The 24,652-nt window shown below is 40.7% G+C and overlaps 1 protein-coding gene across 1 annotated transcript in view; it reads right to left on the bottom strand.

The window, feature by feature from the left end:
• LOC126469730 (BRISC complex subunit FAM175B-like) overlaps positions 1-24,652 on the bottom strand; it is a 133,548-nt gene that overhangs the window by 62,776 nt on the left and 46,120 nt on the right. Inside the window, exon 3 of the mRNA XM_050096933.1 lies at positions 19,248-19,351. Within this exon, the coding sequence (XP_049952890.1) occupies positions 19,248-19,351 (104 nt within the window). The remainder of the gene's footprint in view (positions 1-19,247; positions 19,352-24,652) is intronic.

The following is a 24,652-nucleotide window of genomic DNA, read 5'->3' as shown; positions in this document are numbered from 1 at the left end:
CTTATTTCACAAGTAGAGAGAGAGAGAGAGAGAGAGAGAGAGAGAGAGAGAGAGAGAGAGAGAGAGAGAGAGGCTTAAATATCCCCATACCTAGCATCACTCTCTGGAGAAGGAGTCAAGAGAGTTTTCCAGCAGCCAGCTAAGAAGATCGGCTGCGAATCTCAAATAAGTCACCTCGTATAAAAGAATTGGGAAGTTTGTACGTCTACTTCATGCTCTGAATTGTGATATTTTTTACATAATCATTATGCAAGTAATATCATTCATAATAACATTTCATATCTTAACAATATACATTCTTTACTTAGGTTTACATACATATCTCTTCTTTTCCATAATAACAATCATTCTTATTTTACTTTGACATTAAGACGTGAGTTTTCACTCAAGGTATTAGTCAGCTTTTCTAATATTTAGGAATCGTGAAAACTTTCTCTCTTTTCTTTTTCAATCAAAAACTTCAGGTGTTTATGACGCATGGGTAATCTATTTTCCATTCTTATCATTTTGTACTACCCTTATCCTAGTATGTACTATTTTCATTAGTTTTAGCTTGTAGTTTGGAGGAGCTCTGGGCGAACTGAAAGTGTTCTTTTGGGCATTCATTTATTTCTAAAAAACATAATAACGCTAGTCATTCATAGAATCTATGCATTCCAGAATAATTCCTATAAAATTTGTGACTTTTGTCACGGTACTGTCCCCTTCTAGGATCAGCACCTATTCCTAGATTGTGGGTGGACCTTGTGAGAGCACTGTCTTTTTCCATTCTGGTAGGTACGCCCCTTATAAAACATTCCTATTATTTAGGCCACAGATCGTCCTATCTCCACGTAGGTACGCCTGCCCTTCATACTTAGTGAATGCTGGGTACGGCCCCCTCATCCTCCCTGAGTAGGCCTCACAGTTCAGTTAATTACCCTAGTACACATTTCTATGTATAATATAATTAAGTATTTTCTGCTAAAGATAAAAATCTATCTTAAGCTTCACATTTATTCTTTAATATATCATTTACTCCCCATAGTCCTCCTCTACTTATCAACTTCTGTACTTTCAATAGATACTATGTCAACATATATATTCATGTCCCACTATCCTTCAATTCATTAGAGTATTTATTATACTGTCATTTCTTATTGATCATCACGATTAACGTTCTCTCCAGCTTTCGTTTTCTCTCTTTGCTCATGTCTCTTTCTTAGTTTATATACACCTTTTCTTATGTGTATTTGATGTAGAACCATCATGGCTTCCTATACATGTGTGCATATTTCTAGATGTACCCACATTTTCCCCAACAACACTTGGCGGTTCTCACATCGTGACAGGCTTTCTGGTCTGTAATTGGATGTTTGCGTCTAAGTGTATACTTGTGTATATGCGGATGCGTGTTCGTGTAGTCTGATTCTTTGGCCTTCTTATCTAAAGATAAATGGAGGTTATTAGAAACCACAGAAATAAAGAAGGACTTCAGCAATAGAAGTTTATGAATATGGAAAGAAGGGAAAAAAATAGACAAGTCCTCAAATGAGAAGTAAGAAAGGAAAAAATAGATGTGGATGCTAGGGTCAAAGAAGAGATAGAACACAGCTCCAAAGACAGGAAACCCTTCCCACATCCCTCCCCCATGATCCCTACCTCTCTTGTACTTGAGAGAGACGCCCGGAGGTGGTTTGGTGTTAAATTGTCTCCTACAGAACTGACTTCTCCCACCTTCACCGTCGAAGTCCCGAAGGAAATCCTAGCAACCCTACGGAAATGGCATTCGATTTACTAAGCAATAAGACTCCGCGATTGTTCTAGATTTTAAAGTATAGATGACAGAACAGATTTCGGTCGTCACTCTGCCCGTTAACTCATAATGTTAACGTCCCTAGGGGATAGATGACTCCGCCTGGGTCACATGAATCTGACATTAACTTTTCTTGTGCACTGGCAGACCAAAAATTTTCTTTAAAATTCTTTTGAAAGTCCTCCCAAGAGGAAAAATTCTCAGTATTTACTGTACCCCATTCTGAGGCTTCCCTTAGAAGATACACCACAGCAAATTCGATTTTCTTAGAATCTGCCCAATTTTTTGGTAATGCTTGGTTAAACCTTTTTAAGAAATGGGTCAGATGTACATCTCCATCCGTCTTAAATTTAGGGAATTGTCTAGATAACCCTGAATTAGCCCCCCATTGTAAATCAGTTGCAGCTTCACTAGTTACCACCACATTAGGTGACGTTACCCTTTTTTCCTACTTTATCCTGGATAAGTTTGGATTCTCTCCACAAGTCATCTATACCCTTCCTGGTATCACTAAGTTTTGAAGACAGAATAGGCGATACGTTTCCGGAGGTTATTCTCCCAGTAACTTTTCTCTCTCTAATTTCTTCAAATTGTTCCTCCAAACTACTTACATTTATGATATCACAGTTTGTTATTTTCTCTTTGAAATTTCTTTCCACATTATCTCCTCATATACTGACACCTGTAATTCGCAATTGAATAATCGGTATTAATTCATTACTCTTACCTACACTCTCTTTCAAAGTATTCAACTTAACATTGCACACATTTTCAAAAGATCCAAGCTTTTCATTAACTTTGGATTCCACATTATTACATCTGCCCTCAATGTTATATTCTAACCTTTTTGATAAATCTTGTAAATTGTCATTCTGTTTCTGAGTCAGGTCAGTAAACATTTATTTACATGAATGATCAAGGAATTAAGTCAATTCATTCTTTAAATCTATTTTTAAATTCTCTACTCTACTATTTAAGGCATCAAATTCAGTCTTAAGAGCACCCACGCCTTCGCACAGATTACTAAATTCTGTGCTTGGCGAGTTGACTAGACAAACCTAGATTTGTCGCTTGACTATTTAGAGTTTCACTCTGAGAATTTAATTGCAAATTTAATAAGTTTAGCTTAAGACTCTGACCATTTAAAGCTTCACTCTGGGTACTTAACTGAGGATTTACCAAGCCTAATTCTTTCCTTAGTGTCTCATTCTGAACATTTGATTGCAGCCTCTCAGCTTTAATTAAATTTATCAACTCAGCCCAGCCTGGTACTTCTTTACTCACTGTCATAGACATAGTTGGTTCTTGAGTGTCCTCAATTTGTTGTATATTGTCCATGCTTTTATATGCTTTAGCCCTAGTAAGAATTTAAAACTAACTTTAATCACTATAATTACACAATAAAAGTTCATCAACAGTATGTACCACTTCGCATTAAAGTAATGAAGTTTTGTTTCATGTTCACCCGGCGTAGAAGTCTCATTGCGTAGGTGAGCGGATGGTTGATTTCATCTGCGTCCCCCCGATGTGTGAGAGAGCTGTATACTTCCCGCACTGGACCTTCCTGGTTGATGTATTCTACATGTATTTGTTCTTAGACAAATGCGTCGAAATCTTCTTTGTTGTTGTATAGTTGTGAATCTTCCATGTCTTTCACCATTTTTCATTCAAATTTTGCTTCATTGGATAGTTGAACATATTCCAATATCTCAGAGTAAATCCCTTGTCGTGTTATGTTTGGTTGCTAGGGCAACATGTAACAATTCTTCTCTAGTTTTTGACTAAACTCCCGTTTTCTCGGGCCCATTCACACAGGTTGCCATGTTCTAACATTTTTGATGCCGATTTAAAGTGTGAAGTAGACGTACAAACTTCCCAATTCTTTTATACGAGGTGACTTATTTGAGATTCGCATCCGATCTTCTTTGCTGGTTAGTTGGCTGCTGGAAAACTCTCTTGACTCCTCCTCCGGAGAATGATGCTAGATACGGGAATATTTCAGTCTCTCTCTACTTTTGAAATAAGTAGATACACGAACTTTTAATTTTGTTAACCAACAGTGTATCTGAACTCAATACAGAATAAAATTCTTACTTTCCACGTACATATACAACTTCCAGTAAGCCACTCCCTCCGCCCAACATCAGATACAAATTCAATTATATTTATAAAAGAGTTGGCTTAATAACCATGACTACTTCACATGAATCATAAAGTAGCTCTTGCCTCTACCAAGGCTGGATTAAGAGTTCCCAAGATTACTTTTTCAACTGTTCTTCTTTCACATAACAATAGTCATTGACACAACAGGAACAAAGCTGCATAAAAAGTCCATGGTTCTTCCTCTGAAACATCTATGGACTGCCCGACAAGTACTTGTCGGTGCCGTTCAACTGCCAATTCTACTTACTTCCCACGACTGATTTTAAACCTGCACATACAAATAAGTGACATGCAGTACGTAAGATTTTACCATCCCACACTCGTATCTAGAATATTGTGTGTTTGAGACGGTAGAAGGCTGAGCGGTTCAAGAATTTACACAGAAATTCTCAAATCACTAAAAGGGGTCGAAACATCGATTATTTTAGTAGGAAATATGATGTCGCCTAACAACCCAGAAGATTTCTAACTTTATTAAAAGGCATATTTTGGTTCTGATTTGATATTTTCATGTCAGGCAAAGGTATGGTGGTGTTATTTTCATGTCAAGCAAAGGTATGGTGTTGATCTTCCCAATATATTTTTTCTTATTATCTCAACTGTTTCACATACAGGTATACAGCTGTACAGTTTTACAATTTCTAGGGATATAAACTTCGCTTGAGGTGGTACAGTCATGTCGTTCATACTGTTAATGAGTTCATAGCTGTTCTTTACAGAATATGATTTTTCAAATGAGTATTTTCCAACAAATAAGTAATATAGTTCTCTCATTAATATATAGGCAGACCTATTAATTGCATTCACAATAGCCCTGACTGGCGTCTTGGTTTTATGGAACTTTGGCTGTGCTCTGTGTCTAAGGCCTGTGGGATTAATTACAATAAACCCCCCTTCTTAGTGAAAAGAAAGTTGCTGTTATTGAGGAATATTCTGGTTTTAGCCTGGAACTATGGTGTGGGGTTAATTTGGACTTCACACATGTGATTGATTGCACAGAATTCAAGTGTTTTAACTATATAATGACCCTTAAACATACTAACTCTTGTGAAATCCTTGTCAGATTTCACAGCCAGGGCATTATGATTTTGCAGTTCATTACTGGTAGAAACTATGTGTGTTTGTAAGCCTTGTGACCTAGTACTATTTGTCCCGTGTTGCTAAGCTTTGCAAAACCAGCAGCTATTTTTAGTAAGCAAATGGTGTCTTATCTTGTTGTGATTTTTGTTTAGTTTTAAATTATGTTTAATACTGTTTTTAGTGGAGCTATTTCGGTCTTAGTGAGTTGGCTGCAAGGCCACCTTATTGTATTAAGTGCATAGTGTTCACATGTACGTAGATAAATTTGTGCACTGAATTACTAAAAAAAACCACAGAGCTGAAATAAATAGTTCAATAGTGTACTGTTGTAATGTCTCACAACAGCTCTGCTAGTTTACCAATTATGCAAACGATGCTTTGGGATTGTAAAACTGCAAGTGAACAACTGTAAAAGAGCATCCTACACAGGCTGTGGAGTCAAAAATAATACACAACGAGACTCAGCTCCAAATCAGCAGAGACATAACTGTGGGGATTAATTTCTGGCTAACTTTTGTTTGTGGTCTCATCGTGTGTGGTTGCATACTACAAGAGATGATGATGATGCCAGTTATTTTCATGTGGGACTTTCTGACTGCCATCTTTAGGATAAGTTCAGCCACAATGTATGTAGAGGGCCTGATGATGATGATGATGATGATGATGATGATGATGAAGCTTACCATTGAAACCAGTTGCTAATAAACTGATAATGAAATTACAGCTGATGGTAGTGATGAAAATTGTGATATTCCTATGTGTTGTTGTTCTCCCCTCCTATTTAACATGGGTGGATATGCCGAAATAAACAAAATGTCCTATATGCTAAATGAGATCACAGTTAGCATAAGGAGGGCTATGCGTAAAGCGTTCAGTGAATTCGAAAGTAAAATTCTATGTACCGACTTGACAGAAAATCCAAGGAAGTTCTGGTCTTACGTTAAATCAGTAAGTGGATCGAAACAGCATATCCAGACACTCTGGGATGATGATGGCATTGAAACAGAGGATGACATGCATAAAGCTGAAATACTAAATACCTTTTTCCAAAGCTGTTTCACACAGGAAGACCGCACTGCAGTTCCTTCTCTAAATCATCGCATGAACGAAAAAATGGCTGACATCAAAATAAATGTCCAAGGAATAGAAAAGCAACTGAAATCACTCAACAGAAGAAAGCCCACTGGACCTAACAGGATACCAATTCGATTATACACGGAGTATGCGAAAGAACTTGCCCCCCTTCTAAGTCTCTAGAGGAACAGAAGGTTCCAAATGATTGAAAAAGGGCACAAGTAGTCTCAGTCTTCAAGAAGGGTCGTTGATCAGATGATCTGTTGTAGAATTTTAGAACATGTTTTTTGCTTGCATATCGTGTCGTTTCTGGAAACCCAGAATCTACTCTGTAGGAATCAACGTGTATTCTGGAAACAGCAATTGTGTGAGACCCAACTCGATTTATTTGTTCATGAGTCCCCGAAAATATTAGATACAGGCTCACAGGTAGATGCCATTTTCCTTGACTTCCGGAAGGCGTTCGATACAGTTCCACACTGTCACCTAATAAACAAAGTAAGAGCCTACGGAATATCAGACCAGCTGTGTGGCTGGATTGAAGAGTTTTTAGCAAACAGAACACAGCATGTGGTTCTTAATGGAGAGACATCTACTGACGTTAAAGTAACCTCTTGCGTGTCACAGGGGAGTGTTATGGGACCATTGCTTTTCACAATATATATAAATGACCTAGTAGATAATGTCGGAAGCTCCATGCGGCTTTTCGCGGATGATGCTGTAGTATACAGAGAAGTTGCAGCATTAGAAAATTGCAGCGAAATGCAGGAAGATCTGCAGCGGATAGGCACTTTGTGCAGGGAGTGACAACTGACCCTTAACATAGACTAATGTAATGTATTGCGAATACATAGAAAGAAGGATCCTTTATTGTATGATTATATGATAGTGGAACAAACACAGGTAGCAGTTACTTCTGTAAAATATCTGGGAGTATGCGTATGGAACGATTTGAAGTGAAATGAACATATAAAATTAATTGTTGGTAAGGTGGGTGCCAGGTTGAGATTCATTGGGAGAGTTCTTAGAAAATGCAGTCCATCAACAAACGAGGTGGCTTACAAAACACTCTTTCTACATATACTTGAGTACTGCTCATCAGTGTGGGATCCGTACGAGGTCGGGTTAACAAAGGATATAGAGAAGATTCAAAGAAGAGTGGCACGTTTCGTCACAGGGTTATTTGGTAAGCGTGATAGCGTTATGGAGATGTTTAGCAAACTCAAGTGGCAGACTCTGCAAGAGAGGTGCTCTGCATCGTGGTGTAGCTTGCTGTCCAGGTTTCGAGAGGGTGCGTTTCTGGATGAGGTATCGAATATATTGCTTCCCCCTACTTATACCTCCCGAGGAGATCGCGAAAGTAAAATTAGAGAGATTCGAGTGCGCATGGAGGCTTTCCGGCAGTCGTTCTTCCCGCGAACCATACATAACTGGAACAGGAAAGGGAGGTAATGACAGTGGCACGTAAGGTGCCCTCGGCCACACACCATAGGATGGCTTGCGGAGTATAAATGTAGATGCAGATGTATGTTAATTTACTTTACAATGACGAAGATGACGACGACGACGACGATTGGTTTGTGGGGTGCTCAACTGCGTGGTTACGAACACCCAATCTTACACAGTCCAATCTCGCCACTTTCACAAATGATGATGAAATGATGGAGACAATACAAACACCCAGACCTTGGGCGGAGAAAATCCCCAACATGGCCAGGAATAGAGTCCGGGACCACATGATCGAGAGGCAGCAACACTAGCCAGTAGATCACGAGCTGCGGACAATTTAGTTTAAGACATTCTACGAGGGTACGTCAATTATTATCCGCAATTTAGTTATATTTTTGTTTACTTTGGTAGTACTGTAATTTTACGTAGATGACGCATGCTTTGTTTATTTGTTGTTATATCTTTGCAATTTTCAAGCTGCTATTTTAGTTTCATTATCACTGCCGTGCTGTTAATCATGGCTTCTCTGCTTGCACCAAAGAAGAGCAACGTTCAGTGATCCATTTTTGTGGTCGGAGGGCGTATCAGAGGTTGAAATTCAACGAAGACTTTCGGTACTGTATGGGAACATTGTTTTGCAACAACGGAGTGTTTACGAATGGATTGAAAAATTCCGAAATCATCGCACACGTGTTAAGCACAAAGAAGGAGCTGGATGACCGTTTACCGCCACAATAGAAGAAACCATTGAGCGTTCACGTGAAATGATTCTCTTACACAGACGATTAACTATTGACAAAGTGGCACATCGTCTGCAAATTAGACACAGTTCTGGCTACAAAATCATCCACACCAGACTCAGGTTTTATAAAGTTCATGCAAGATGGATCCTGAAACAACTCACACAGTTGCATAAACAAACATGTTTGGACACCTGCAAAAAACATTTGGATCGTAATGTTAACGAAGGGGACAATTTCTTAGACAGGATCATTATTGGTGACGAAATATGGATCCATCATTACGAGGCGGAGAGTAAACAGCAGACTACTGAATGGAAGCATCCAAATTAACTGTGCAAGAAATAATTCAAGACCCAACCATCCGCAGGTAAACTGATGCTTATGGTTTTTTGGGACGCAGTACTGGAACATTATGGGGAAAGGGGAACAACAATAAACAATGTACGTTACAGTGAGATGCTTACTGTTAGGCTAAAGCCTGCAATTCGAAGCAAACACCGAGGATTGCTGTCAAAAGGTGTTTTGTTGTTGCACAACAATGCCCGTCTATACTGCTGCTCAAACTGCTGAAACGCTCCAGAAACTCAAATTTCAAGTACTGGATCATCCTCCATATAGTCCCTATCTTGCCCCTTCTGACTATCACTTGTTTGGTCCTTTCAAACAGGAATTAAGGGGCTGTCAATTTGCCTCTGATGAAGCAGTGAAAGAAGCGGTGCATTTCCGGCTCGCAATTCAGCCAAGAACCTTCTTTTATGAGAGCATCAGAAAGCTTGTACAACAGTGGACGCAGTGCATTGAAACACAAGGAGGCTATGTCCAAAATGATGTTCTTGTAAGTTTCCTACTTGATTACAATAAAATTTTATACCTACTTTGCGGATAATAGTTTACTTACCCTTTTAGTCTTAATTAACAATTTTCTGTATGTTCTAATGCCTCAAGATGAGCTACATGTGTTTCAAGCGTGTTGAAATATGTTAAATTAAACATGAGACAAATAAGTGACTGATAGCACAAAATACAAATAAGTAATTGTTACAGAGAGTCACGGTTCCCAAACATCATCAGTATGGCCACAAGTAATTAAATGACTGAACTGACTGAGAACACATCAGTTATAAACAATCTTTAATCTTAAACACCAAAGTTTGTCACATAGCCACTCCCTCTGAATTATTGTGAACTGAGCATTTTTTTTCCCCTTCTTGTTGTGGACTGACTTTAAGTGACAAATGTATTGCAAGATGGCAAGTCTTTACTTGTTCCTATGTAATAACAGTTACCTTCTTTCTCTAACTTCATGGTTGCCATCTTGTTTTCTCTTGGTGCTGAGGTCCTAATAAGCAGTGCCACGTATTTAACTGCTGACTTCGTTCCTGATTTTCAGAGGGGTGAGGGCTATAGAGAGCTTCTACATTTAAATAACTCACTACAAAATGACAACATATTGTTTCTGTAATTTTCTTATATTCAAATAAGTTATCTACTCAGAACTGATACTTAATGAAGCTTTTCAGAGAGCAAGTTCATATATGATGTTTCAATGGTCAAACAAAACCCTAAGTTTGTACTGAACTCTGGCCAACACGGCACAGACTTTGTACAAACAGTTTATCTCAGCATTTTCCTTCTAAACTAAATTAGACACGCTAAGATTCTACTACCAATGTAAATAAAATTGAACTTGAAAATTCTTTTAACCTATTACCTATGCAAGAAACTTTATGCAATTAAAGTGATGCCCAGTCCATGTCAACCAGAGCTGCCACCGTCACCGCTGCCATTGCTGGGCTTCGATCCACAGACCAGTCCTGGCAATCAACACTCTTCCAGCTGACAATCACAACCAGCCATACGTTTCTTCCCATAACAAATGTTGTCAGGAAGACTGCTGAAAATTAAGGTGGACCACCAGAAGGCAATAGCCAGTGTCACAGTTCCATAGCAGCACTTCCAAGGGGGAAGTGAAATGAATGGATGGAAGATAGAGTGCTAAAGATTCAAAAAGGTCAGCAAGATATGTAAATAGCAGCCTGAACTTTTTTTTCACTCATGGGTTTTCATAAATCATTTGGTCTGACTCTTCCCTGCTTTTCCTATAACGTCAAAGTTCGATATTGTTGTGTTCAGTAATGGACCACGGACCAAACCACTCACTCTTAACATGCATGCAGTGCGATTTACCTGGGCTCTCTGTCCTGTTTACCAAGTCATGTCCCATAGTTTGTTGGATTTGCCATTAAAAAGGGCATTACACCAGCCAGTGGAGAGAGAATGCCTAGCTCAGGTGTGGAAAACAATGGATGTACCAAAAACTTCTCTAATTTTGTAAAGATAAGATGGAATGTACATATGGTTATTCCTGTACATAAGGAATTATAAAATGGAAATGTTCTAGGACACATAAGGAAAATACAAGAAACATGTACATTAGTAATTACAAGTAGGCATCATGTGGGATTTAATATCGTGGCTAAATCAGTAATATTTGGAGGCATAATCTAGAAAAATAGGACACCCAGGGAGAATAGTTAACCAGTACAACTTAGATTGTTCAGATAGGCTTAAGCTGTGGTCGAATGCAGATAAATTAGAACAACAATAATGGGTTACAACGGTACCGAATGGTTAGGTTTTACTGTCTTCTTCACATCCTGCAGGTTTGTCTCAAAACAGCAAAAGCACTAAGATACCATACAGATGCGAGGTGGTGATTAGATGTAACATCAATCAAACCGCTCCATGTCTGTCGAGAAGCAATATTCATGTTAGCGGAGATCTACCAACAACAGCCGAGAAAGTGAAAGAAGTGATGCAATAGGAAAATCTATCAAATGTTGGAAGGTATGCGGAAAGAAATAAATTAAAGAGATTCTGTTTCACTGCACAGCACAGTTGGAGCTGGTATAATATCTGTAACTAGCGTCAGTGGTATTGGAAAACTCTTTAGGCAGGGCCACTAAATAGATCTCTCAGAGCGAGAGGGATCATTAATAATAAAGAGTGAACAGAGGAATAGATTATTGAAGTTTGAACAGATTCCTCTGTCACAATGTCATGACAGTGCAACCAAAGCCAAGTTATCATGCATCCTCTACTAACTTTCCCGAGTTCCTAAAACATACGAATATGTAGCAAAAGGACAGTATGTAAACTGCCAAGTTCATACAGGCTACCATTGCCAAAACAATATGGCAGTGCACAACCATTATTTTTGCATAGATTGCTTTTGTTCCCAATACGTTAGTGTAGGAGACAACCCACAGTACATGCATTTTCCTGATTAGTTTTTAAGATAGGCAGCAAGTTCTTAGTGTAAACTTTTAGAAGATGATGGGTCAAGGAACAGAGAAGAGCAAATCAGATTTTAGTGCTGGGAAGCCATTCTGATACCTGCTCTGTCCCAAGTGATGGAGTCCACTAACTCACCAATAAGAAGCAATTTCTCTCTGTCAAACACGTGAAAAGACTTGTGTAGAGCCAAGTGCTGGAGAGAGTAAAGGGCAAAGTGATACAGTGTGTGGAGGTGAAAATGTGAAGTGTACATGAACCAGTGCATGTGCGTGTGCGCGCATGCATTGGCAAAATTCGAGGGAAAATATTCTTCACAGAAAGGAGGAAATGTAAAGGGAAGAAGTTAAACAGGACTTCAAGCTAGCAAAGGAGTACCAGGACAGTAATTACGCCACATATTGGAGACAGCCAGGTGCTAGTCAGAGACTCAAGCTAAGTGGACTTCCATGTCAGCTATCCATCACACTAATTCCATGCATCCAGCGAAGTCAGTGTGCTGCAGCAGCATTTAAGCCCGCCAGAACCAGCCCATCAGCATTTGGCCAGCTGGGCAGTATGTGAGGCCCAGTCTCTGTCAATCAGAGCCGGAGCCATCGCCATTGCTGCTGCTACCGCTATAGCATGCTTCATGGACCTCAGCCTGCCTGCCAAACCTGGGTAGACAACACTGCACCAGCAAACCACCTCTGCTCTTCATCTTTGGTCCAGACTTCAACTCTGGGACACTGCAACTTCCTGCAGTACTGGTCGATCTCACCAGATGCCCCCCATGCTACAATAAGTCACAAGAGATGCTTAACCCAACGGTCAACCCAGTATACTGGAGATGCTAGCTCATCACTACCTTCCGAGCAGTGTGTGTCCACTATACACTGCGCAATAATGCTTCTGCTGTGCCACAATATTATGTGAAGAAGGAAAGTTGCTCCAGTAACTGTATGTGTTGACTGCGTTAATTAAAGACTTCCTGTATTCATCCTTATGCCTATCTACAGCTGCTTTGGATCAAACCGGCCAAACTGTGTAAATTAGTAAATAATTTATTGTGTCCACTCCATGACCCCCTCCTGCTGCACACGTCCATCCCATCTTCAGCATAGATTCACATAATCAGACCTACCTCCCTATAACAAATGTTTCAAGGAACAATTTGAGGTAGCAACTGGAAACAAAGGAATTTCTGTCAGTCTAAGAAAGCTGCACTGATGTTCTTACAGAATGCAGAGGTATTAACTCACTTCTGCAAAGTAACATCAAAATGGTAGCCCATAACAAACTAAAAACAAAGACACAAATCTCTGCATTGTAAGTAACCAAACTAACTGCAGCAATTAAATACTGACAGAGATGAAACACTTTGGTTACTTTAAAAGAGAGAGAATGACAGCGGAGTCAGAAGACCTAAAAGTAGCTGCACAAGATCAAGCATTGAGAAAAAATGACTATTAAAAAGATTTGAAAGTCAATAAAATGACATATGTTGACTTTGTGGAGTACACTCTGAGACCACAGATGATATGACAGTGCTTCATTGTAAGAGGAAGGCAAAATTAGGTGGATTCATACCTTCACTGGCAAATACGTGGAGCTCTAGGAGACCTGACCTCTCCAACAAATGCTATGACCACACACGTAAAGCAGTTACGTCAATTAGATGTTACACTATCCTGTATAATCAACAAATACACACCTATCACATGTTTGCAGTTAACAAACCCGACATTGTATGTCAGTCAAATCAAAAATTTTTTCCTTTAATGTATTAGTCCTCTTATGACAGAAACATTAATGGTAAGGTAGTTCAGAAGAAACTTAAGTAAGGATCTAAGCATCAGTATCAATGGAATGTGCAATGTTAAAACTAATGTCATCCCCATAATTGGTGGTGCCCTGTGATCAATGCCACATAACGCAGACACTGCCTAGAATCCCAGTATGTAGTAATGGAAGTGAAATACAAAATACAATAGTTTGGAACTGGCCATATCTCATGTACAGTATTGTAAGATAATTCCAGAGGAAGCTAGAAGTAACCTGGAGTAGACTTGTTTATAACAAAAACATAATTTCTGTTGTGAGAAATTATGTTGTTATATGTAAATCGAAGGAGGAGAGGTGAAGAAAGGAGAGGAAAGGGGGAGGGGGAGAGGGATCACTGCTGTCAGCTGCGTTGGGACAGTACGCATGGACGAGTGAAAAATGTGTACCGGACTTTCATTTTAAAGTCTGGAACACATTTTCAATCGTCGATGCTGATTCCATATACTGTCCCAATGTAGCAGTAATACCTCCCTTTTCATTTTCTTCTTCCCCCTTCAATTTACATGTAATGTATAAATTTACATATAATGTATAACAGCTGCAGATTCTGCATGGTGTCCATTCTTTCGGACATGTCTGAAAGAACTGACACCACACGTCTTATAATGTTGTTGCTATTATTATTATTATTATTATTATTATGTACAATGCAGTAGCAGTCATGGGATGATCTATTTCCTAATATAAATGTAAAAGCTTGTTTTATGAGTGAAGTGTAATTTCTTTGGAGGACTAACTCTCAGAGATTACACTGCATGAAAAGGAAAGTAATCAATTTTGTGATGCATCTTTTAGTATCTATTGCAAACAGTGATGATTATATCCACTAGTTAGCTACTGTTTTGTGTTTTACTTTAACAGAAGTTCGATATAAAAGTGGTACTCACTATTACTGTGAGTCTATATGTACAAAAGGTGTCAGTTCCTTTATGTTCTTTAAACAACATGTAAAGCAATGGCACTCTTTGTTATTTAATAATAGGTCTCCTGCAAAATATCACAAATGATTGAAGTCCATAAGAAATCTGATCACATTATCTGAGACAAATGTGAGAACCCAGAAACCCCTGAATTAATTATTTTTGAAGTGTTTCATTCATATAGGGTTTGTGTTGTATCTAATTTTTCCACACTTTTGAAATGAAACAGCCGCCAAATATCTAGTATGTACACTGTCACAAGCTATGTAGTGAGCACACATTCCCATCCCATCAGATAGTGGATGATTCAGGCAACATGAGGCCTCTGTTAGATTTATCACCTACAAGGAAAAAACACAGTAGAATCCTGTAATGTGGAATATTACTGATTTCAGTTTCCAGTTCTTTCCACCTTGCCTAGATAATACCCTGGAAAGAACAATGGGGATACAAGTTTTAAAGTTTTATTAGTATTTCTGTTTCAACAGAGTTTGCAGCTTACACTGCACAAGTTGATGAACATGACAACAGTATTGTTATTAAAGTAATCATGTGCAGTTAAAGAGGTACACTGATGTTTCCTCATGAGAAGAAAGTCTCTTCTATAAAACGAAAGCAAGAATTAAGTTTTGGCATGGATAAAACATAAAAATCTTAATACCACAGTTTATACTATACTAAAGGCTTCAGAAAGGAACAATACATAGCCTTATCAACTTAGAACATATTTAGAAACAAGCCAAAGAAACTCTTAGAGAAGAGATGAATTATTCAACATACACAAACATCTTTTCCTTGGCAGAAGACATGGTGTCAAACAAAGAATGTACTAAAATATCAATTAAGAATCATAATAAACATCCTATATAGAGACACTATGATTATAATAAGCTAATATACACCCTACCACTCAGCACCCCTGCTACATAGTGAATAGCAACTTTCCTTCTCATAATATTGTTACATTTCATCCTGGATTTTCCATTGTTTGATTTAAATACTGTATTCAATACAACCTTTGTATTTTCCAAAGAACATATTTTCAAAGTACACACACAGAAATGAATTTATACTTTTGTTAAAAAATGTAACAAAGACATAACTCCTTTGTAACTTGGCAGTTCCTGTTTGCAAATGTAGTTTTAATTTCCATAAATTATTTGGCAACTGTCTCTGTATTTACCTGCAAATTTATTTACAAAACAGATTGACCAGAGAAGCCTTTTGAAAAGTGTTGTTGTTGTTGTCTTCAGTCCTGAGACTGGTTTGATGCAGCTCTCCATGCTACTCTATCCTGTGCAAGCTTCTTCATCTCCCAGTACCTACTGCAACCTACATCCTTCTGAATCTGCTTAGTGTATTCATCTCTTGGTCTCCCCCTACGATTTTTACCCTCCACGCTGCCCTCCAATACTAAATTGGTGATCCCTTGATGCCTCAGAACATGTCCTACCAACCGATCCCTTCTTCTGGTCAAGTTGTGCCACAAACTTCTCTTCTCCCCAATCCTATTTAATACTTCCTCATTAGTTATGTGATCTACCCATCTAATCTTCAGCATTCTTCTGTAGCACCACATTTCAAAAGCTTCTATTCTCTTCTTGTCCAAACTATTTACCGTCCATGTTTCACTTCCATACATGGCTACACTCCATACAAATACTTTCAGAAATAACTTCCTAACACTTAAATCTATACTCGATGTTAACAAATTTCTCTTCTTCAGAAACGCTTTCCTTGCCATTGCCAGTCTACATTTTATATCCTCTCTACTTTGTCCATCGTCAGTTATTTTGCTCCCCAAATAACAAAACTCCTTTACTACTTTAAGTGTCTCATTTCCTAATCTAATACCCTCAGCATCACCCGACTTAACTCGACTACATTCCATTATCCTCGTTTTGCTTTTGTTGATGTTCATCTTATATCCTCCCTTCAAGACACCATCCATTCCATTCAACTGCTCTTCCAAGTCCTTTGCTGTCTCTGACAGAATTACAATGTCATCGGCGAACCTCAAAGTTTTTATTTCTTCTCCATGGATTTTAATACCTACTCCAAATTTTTCTTTTGTTTCCTTTACTGCTTGCTCAATATAGAGATTGAATAACTTCGGGGAGAGGCTACAACCCTGTCTTACTCCCTTCCCAACCGCTGCTTCCCTTTCATGTCCCTCAACTCTTATAACCGCCATCTCGTTTCTGTACAAGTTGTAAATAGCCTTTCGCTCCCTGTATTTTACCCCTGCCACCCTCAGAATTTGAAAGAGAGTATTCCAGTCAACATTGTCAAAAGCTTTCTCTAAGTCTTCAAATGCTAGAAACGTAGGTTTGCCTTTCCTTAATCTTTCTTCTAAGATAAGTCGTAAGGTCAGTATTGCCTCACGTGTTCCAGTATTTCTACGGAATCCAAACTGATCTTCCCCGAGGTCGGCTTCTACTAGTTTTTCCATTCGTCTGTAAAGAATTCGTGTTAGTATTTTGCAGCTGTGGCTTATTAAACTGATTGTTCGGTAATTTTCACATCTGTCAACACCTGCTTTCTTTGGGATTGGAATTATTATATTCTTCTTGAAGTCTGAGGGTATTTCGCCTGTTTCATACATCTTGCTCACCAGATGGTAGAGTTTTGTCAGGACTGGCTCTCCCAAGGCTATCAGTAGTTCCAATGGAATGTTGTCTACTCCGGGGGCTTTGTTTCGACGCAGGTCCTTCAGTGCTCTGTCAAACTCTTCACGCAGTATCGTATCTCCCATTTCATCTTCCTCTACATCCTCTTCCATTTCCATAATATTGTCCTCAAGTGCATCGCCCTTGTATAGACCCTCTATATACTCCTTCCACCTTTCTGCTTTCCCTTCTTTGCTTAGAACTGGGTTTCCATCTGAGCTCTTGATGTTCATAAATGTGGTTCTCTTATCTCCAAAGGTCTCTTTAATTTTCCTGTAGGCAGTATCTATCTTACCCCTAGTGAGATAAGCCTCTACATCCTTACATTTGTCCTCTAGCCATCCCTGCTTAGCCATTTTGCACTTCCTGTCGATCTCATTTTTGAGACGTTTGTATTCCTTTTTGCCTGCTTCATTTACTGCATTTTTATATTTTCTCCTTTCATCAATTAAATTCAATATTTCCTCTGTTACCCAAGGATTTCTACTAACCCTCTTCTTTTTACCTACTTGATCGTCTGCTGCCTTCACTACTTCATCCCTCAGAGCTACCCATTCTTCTTCTATTGTATTTCTTTCTCCCATTCCTTTCAATTGTTCCCTTATGCTCTCCCTGAAACTCTGTACAACCTCTGGTTCTTTCAGTTTATCCAGGTCCCATCTCCTTAAATTCCCACCTTTTTGCAGTTTCTTCAGTTTTAATCTACAGGTCATAACCAATAGATTGTGGTCAGAGTCCACATCTGCTCCTGGAAATGTCTTACAATTTAAAACCTGCTTCCTAAATCTCTGTCTTACCATTATATAATCTATCTGATACCTTTTAGTATCTCCAGGGTCCTTCCATGTATACAACCTTCTATCATGATTCTTAAACCAAGTGTTAGCTATGATTAAGTTGTGCTCTGTGCAAAATTCTATCAGGCGGCTTCCTCTTTCATTTCTTAGCCCCAATCCATATTCACCTACTACGTTTCCTTCTCTCCCTTTTCCTACACTCGAATTCCAGTCACCCATGACTATTAAATTTTCGTCTCCCTTCACTATCTGAATAATTTCTTTTATTTTATCATACATTTCTTCAGTTTCTTCGTCATCTGCAGAGCTAGTTGGCATATAAACTTGTACTACTGTAGTAGGTGTGGGCTTCGTATCTATCTTGGCCACAATAATGCGTTCACTATGCTGTTTGTAGTAGCTTACCCGCATTCCTATTTTCCTATTCATTATTAAACCTACTCCTGCATTACCCCTATTTGACTTTGTGTTTATAACCCTGTAGTCACCTGACCAGAAGTCTTGTTCCTCCTGCCACCGAACTTCACTAATTCCCACTATATCTAACTTTAACCTATCTATTTCCCTTTTTAAATTTTCTAACCTACCTGCCCGATTAAGGGATCTGACATTCCACGCTCCGATCCGTAGAACGCCAGTTTTCTTTCTCCTGATAACGACATCCTCTTGAGTAGTCCCCGCCCGGAGATCCGAATGGGGGACTATTTTACCTCCGGAATATTTTACCCAAGAGGACGCCATCATCATTTAATCATACAGTAAAACTGCATGCCATCGGGAAAAAAAGTGTTCATAACATAAAAATGCAGAACAGTGACTACTTGTGTTTCTGTCCTTCTTAACTATAACGATCATCATTTAAGATAAAGCTGTCATCAACCTGAGGGTCGGTGTGAAGACCGCAGTGTTTTACTAGGCACAGTCGTATTGATGTGGTATTCCAGTGTGACACATTTACCTTGGATATAACTTATCCAGCCAATTACACAAGGACTTGCAGTTTAACTATGAATCACAATGCAACATTAACAAACACTGCCAGAGGTGAAAAAATTATAAGGAAAATTATAAGGAATGGAGAAGAATCTTAAGACTAGCTGTGGGCTGAACCAGAGACTTTTGGTTTTGTAGACTCTTACTTTATCACAGAGGAACATATGAAAATATCTTATATAAGATTGTACGAGCTTTAAGTAGTGTAGGAAAATATTTAATTCAACAACAAGTAAAATGACAATGAAAACCAAATGGATCGTACAATGAAAACCAAATGGATCGTACAGAATTTAAAAAACAGTACAGACATAAATGATTTTACAATTTTGCACAGTAATGAAACAATAAGCATATATAACTAAGTGATCTGCATGCAGTTTACTTAGCTGTACTAATAACTAACAACAATAATAATAATAATAAAAATCAAGAGAATCACTTACTCCTTCCATTTCACCAATAAATAATTTCAGCTTCTGTTTATTGATTTTACCAATGCTGTTGTAGAATGGTACAGTGGAGGGAAGTGGCACAAGACAATTAACACCTGAAATATACAATTTTATTCATGCTAATTGTAAATTGGCTGAAGCAACATCTGCAATTTTGTGTGCTTACATTTAAATATTTCAGTGTATTTGTGAAATCCAGAGATTTTTTACTAACTTTATGGTGAGAAAATATGAAGATTGGCAGTCTGGCATAAGTGGCTGGAGATACAGGTCTTGTAGGCATTTTGCATGCTTGTGTGAAAGTCTGTGTGTTTTCCTTTCTTTTTTGAAGAAGGCTGTGGGTGAAAGCTCAATGTGTAACAGCCTTTTTGTTGTGCCTGTCTGCAACTCAACATGTCACCATTATGGTGGGTAGCAATTTACCCTTTTCGTAATTTGTTTATGTTACGACCTGGACTTTCCACTGTTTAATGAATATAATACAATCTTATTATAAGTGGACAGCAAAGGTTTCTCTCATCTTTGAATATGTAACATTTGTTTGCAAGTGTTCCTTTACTTCAACTGAGAGTTTTAAGCAGAACAGTGCAATATATTATGACCATCAAGCGCACCAGAATATTTGGTTGGTTCACTGGTTGTGACAGCCAAGTTTTGTCTTCGATTATACTCGACTGTGATAAAACACAAATGGCACACATAAGCCATGAATTTAGATTGTTGTGGTTCAATAAGTATGAGAGAGAACCACATGAACATTGCAGAACTACATTTGTGTGGTAAAGGGTGAGAGACTGTGTCGCATCTAAGCATGTTTCATATGTTTTTAAATTTAATACAAATAAAAGCCTTATATGCTAAACACACTTTTTAAATAAAATCCATCTACAGAATAATAGAGGAGTTGTCCAGATGAAATAACTTTAGATTCAAACGTTCCCTTTGATGCCAGTGAGTCATTTTACATCACTGGGCAACTGATCAATGATTTTGTGGCTGCATACTGAAAATCTTTTTAATCCATTGACAGCCTTTGTCACATGTAACAAAGACTTTTTTTTGCTGTGCACATCACTATTCTTTTCAAATTGTGATGGCTTATTTATGATGCGTATTTACTTTATACATGCAATTGGACTGCCTACCTCCTTGAAGAGACACCTAAAAGGTGCCTGTGGATGATCATATATTATTTCACAAGCACATGCTTCTACATTACACTTATTTAATATTTTTGAGTTTCCTTTGAACATTCACATGAGGGAGAAACAACTCCTGTTTTACATACTAACTTTTTACAGAGGAGAGTATATTAACACTTATATTTAACTTGTATATCGCTGCAGGTACTTTACATTGATACAAGTCATCACACAAGCAATTACCAGTCACTTGCCATTAATATCTTACTGTGGAACACTATACCTCCTTAATTAGTTTGTTCATCAGAATATTACGAGATTGATGATTATTTATATCTTCAGAATTCTGTAAATCTACTTTGCCTTCTCAATCTCTTAAGCTCTGACAAATTGATTTAGAAGGTGTAGTGCAGCATAATAAGGTACTGATGGGAAGTGACTGGCAATTCCTTACTAAACTCTGCACATATATCTGTTTACATTCTTTTGTGAGAATCTAATTGCCTTGCATACACATACATTTTGCGAAGTTTAATTTCCCAAGTGGGACTTCAGATAAGCCATTATCACCACTGACACTAAATGCAGCTTCACAAATCTGTAACACAAGTCACAATCTGCAATCTACTTAAATTAAGTCAAACAGTTGACATCTACAACAGTACTTTCAACATCTCTAACAGAGTTCTGCTTCTCCTCTAATTTTTATTGTATCTCTTTTATTCCATATACTTTGATCAATCACGGACTGTAGTGCATGCAAGTACTCTGAGCATTACACCATTTATAACAATATCAAGAGAACTAATATTTCAAATATTTCATGAAAGAAAAGTTTTTATCAACAAGTTTTACTTCTCAAGTGGAGAGTCTGAGATTTGGGTGACTGGTTTTGATCACATTTTGCAAATGCTTTCTATATAGAAAATTGTATTTTCAATGCTATACATCAAAAGAACACCTAAAAACAAAATTTTAATATCAGTTTTGAAGTCCAAAGTTAATCATGTTTGAGTTATTAACATTTTCGTGTTTTCATGCTATAGCTTGGGTACCAGTCATCGAATGTGTATCAGAGTGACAGACTACCAAACTGCTGGTCTGTGTCAGATACGTAGTCATGGCTTTTTTTCATTCAATATATCTTTTAGGGCATCTGATAATACACTCCTGGAAATGGAAAAAAGAACACATTGACACCGGTGTGTCAGACCCACCATACTTGCTCCGGACACTGCGAGAGGGCTGTACAAGCAATGATCACACGCACGGCACAGCGGACACACCAGGAACCGCGGTGTTGGCCGTCGAATGGCGCTAGCTGCGCAGCATTTGTGCACCGCCGCCGTCAGTGTCAGCCAGTTTGCCGTGGCATACGGAGCTCCATCGCAGTCTTTAACACTGGTAGCATGCCGCGACAGCGTGGACGTGAACCGTATGTGCAGTTGACGGACTTTGAGCGAGGGCGTATAGTGGGCATGCGGGAGGCCGGGTGGACGTACCGCCGAATTGCTCAACACGTGGGGCGTGAGGTCTCCACAGTACATCGATGTTGTCGCCAGTGGTCGGCGGAAGGTGCACGTGCCCGTCGACCTGGGACCGGACCGCAGCGACGCACGGATGCACGCCAAGACCGTAGGATCCTACGCAGTGCCGTAGGGGACCGCACCGCCACTTCCCAGCAAATTAGGGACACTGTTGCTCCTGGGGTATCGGCGAGGACCATTCGCAACCGTCTCCATGAAGCTGGGCTACGGTCCCGCACACCGTTAGGCCGTCTTCCGCTCACGCCCCAACATCGTGCAGCCCGCCTCCAGTGGTGTCGCGACAGGCGTGAATGGAGGGACGAATGGAGACGTGTCGTCTTCAGCGATGAGAGTCGCTTCTGCCTTGGTGCCAATGATGGTCGTATGCGTGTTTGGCGCCGTGCAGGTGAGCGCCACAATCAGGACTGCATACGACCGAGGCACACAGGGCCAACACCCGGCATCATGGTGTGGGGAGCGATCTCCTACACTGGCCATACACCACTGGTGATCGTCGAGGGGACACTGAATAGTGCACGGTACATCCAAACCATCATCGAACCCATCGTTCTACCATTCCTAGACCGGCAAGGGAACTTGCTGTTCCAACAGGACAATGCACGTCCGCATGTATCCCGTGCCACCCAACGTGCTCTAGAAGGTGTAAGTCAACTACCTTGGCCAGCAAGATCTCCGGATCTGTCCCCCATTGAGCATGTTTGGGACTGGATGTAGCGTCGTCTCACGCGGTCTGCACGTCCAGCGCGAACGCTGGTCCAACTGAGGCGCCAGGTGGAAATGGCATGGCAAGCCGTTCCACAGGACTGCATCCAGCATCTCTACGATCGTCTCCATGGGAGAATAGCAGCCTGCATTGCTGCGAAAGGTGGATATACACTGTACTAGTGCCGACATTGTGCATGCTCTGTTGCCTGTGTCTATGTGCCTGTGGTTCTGTCAGTGTGATCATGTGATGTATCTGACCCCAGGAATGTGTCAATAAAGTTTCCCCTTCCTGGGACAATGAATTCACGGTGTTCTTATTTCAATTTCCAGGAGTGTATGATGACAGTTGGAATACCTCTCCTTCCTTTCCTTTAAGTAAAATGCTGGGAAGTGTGATTAATAGTCAAATACATGTAATGTACTGACAGTTATTTTCACTGTGATACATGATGCACTACCACAGGATTTTCGTAGACAATGTTGTGCTCAACTGATCTGCACCGTGAAAGTGATAGCAAGAGAGCCAGGAAGACATGGTGAGAGTAGAAAGAAGACTTGTGGTGGTGTTGGTGAGGGGGGAGAAGGACAACTAGTGGTGGTGGTGGTGGTGAAGGGGGAGAAGGAAGACTTGTGGTGGCGGTGGTGGTGGTGGTGGTGGTGGTGGTGAGGGGGGAGGAGAAAGACCGGTGGTGGTGGTGAGGGGGGAGGAGGAAGACCGGTGGTGGTGGTGGTGGTGGTGGTGGTGGTGGTGAGGGGGGAGGAGGAAGACCGGTGGTGGTGGTGGTGGTGGTGGTGGTGGTGGTGGTGGTGGTGGTGGTGGTGAGGGGGGAGGAGAAAGACCGGTGGTGGTGGTGAGGGGGGAGGAGGAAGACCGGTGGTGGTGGTGGTGGTGGTGGTGGTGGTGGTGGTGGTGGTGAGGGGGGAGGAGGAAGACCGGTGGTGGTGGTGGTGGTGGTGGTGGTGGTGGTGGTGGTGGTGGTGGTGGTGAGGGGGGAGGAGGAAGACCGGTGGTGGTGGTGGTGGTGGTGGTGGTGGTGGTGGTGGTGGTGAGGGGGGAGGAGGAAGACCGGTGGTGGTGGTGGTGGTGGTGGTGGTGGTGGTGGTGGTGGTGGTGGTGGTGAGGGGGGAGGAGGAAGACCGGTGGTGGTGGTGGTGGTGGTGGTGGTGGTGGTGGTGGTGGTGAGGGGGGAGGAGGAAGACCGGTGGTGGTGGTGGTGGTGGTGGTGGTGAGGGGGGAGGAGGAAGACCGGTGGTGGTGGTGGTGAGGGGGGAGGAGGAAGACCGGTGGTGGTGGTGGTGGTGAGGGGGGAGGAGGAAGACCGGTGGTGGTGGTGGTGGTGGTGGTGGTGGTGGTGAGGGGGGAGGAGGAAGACCGGTGGTGGTGGTGGTGGTGGCGGTGGTGGTGGCGGCGGTGGTGGTGGTGGTGGTGAGGGGGGAGGAGAAAGACCGGTGTGGGGAGGAGAGCGACCCGTGTGGAGAGGAGAGAGACCCGTGTGGGGAGGAGAGAGACCCGTGTGGGGAGGAGAGAGACCCGTGTGGGGAGGAGAGAGACCCGTGTGGGGAGGAGAGAGACCCGTGTGGGGAGGAGAGAGACCCGTGTGGGGAGGAGAGAGACCCGTGTGGGGAGGAGAGAGACCCGTGTGGGGAGGAGAGAGACCCGTGTGGGGAGGAGAGAGACCCGTGTGGGGAGGAGAGAGACCCGTGTGGGGAGGAGAGAGACCCGTGTGGGGAGGAGAGAGACCCGTGTGGGGAGGAGAGAGACCCCACAAAAGTAATACAAATGAATGCAGTTAAAACAGAGAAAATGCGTGAAGAGCGAGTTCGCTTGGGTGCACTGTTATTATGGGGGAGGAAAGTCACGTTGCTACGTTGGAGTATGTGGAAGGTTACCACGATTAAGTACGATATAGTAATTAGAAGAAGAACTAGAAGTAATACAATTGGAATTTGGGTGATATATATTGCCTTGCTCTCTTTACAGACTGTTACACGTGAATGTAAA

The sequence above is a fragment of the Schistocerca serialis genome, chromosome 1 (assembly GCF_023864345.2).
Source record: "Schistocerca serialis cubense isolate TAMUIC-IGC-003099 chromosome 1, iqSchSeri2.2, whole genome shotgun sequence".
Taxonomy (NCBI): Eukaryota; Metazoa; Arthropoda; class Insecta; order Orthoptera; family Acrididae; genus Schistocerca; species Schistocerca serialis.
This window is presented reverse-complemented; position numbering and strand designations above follow the sequence as displayed.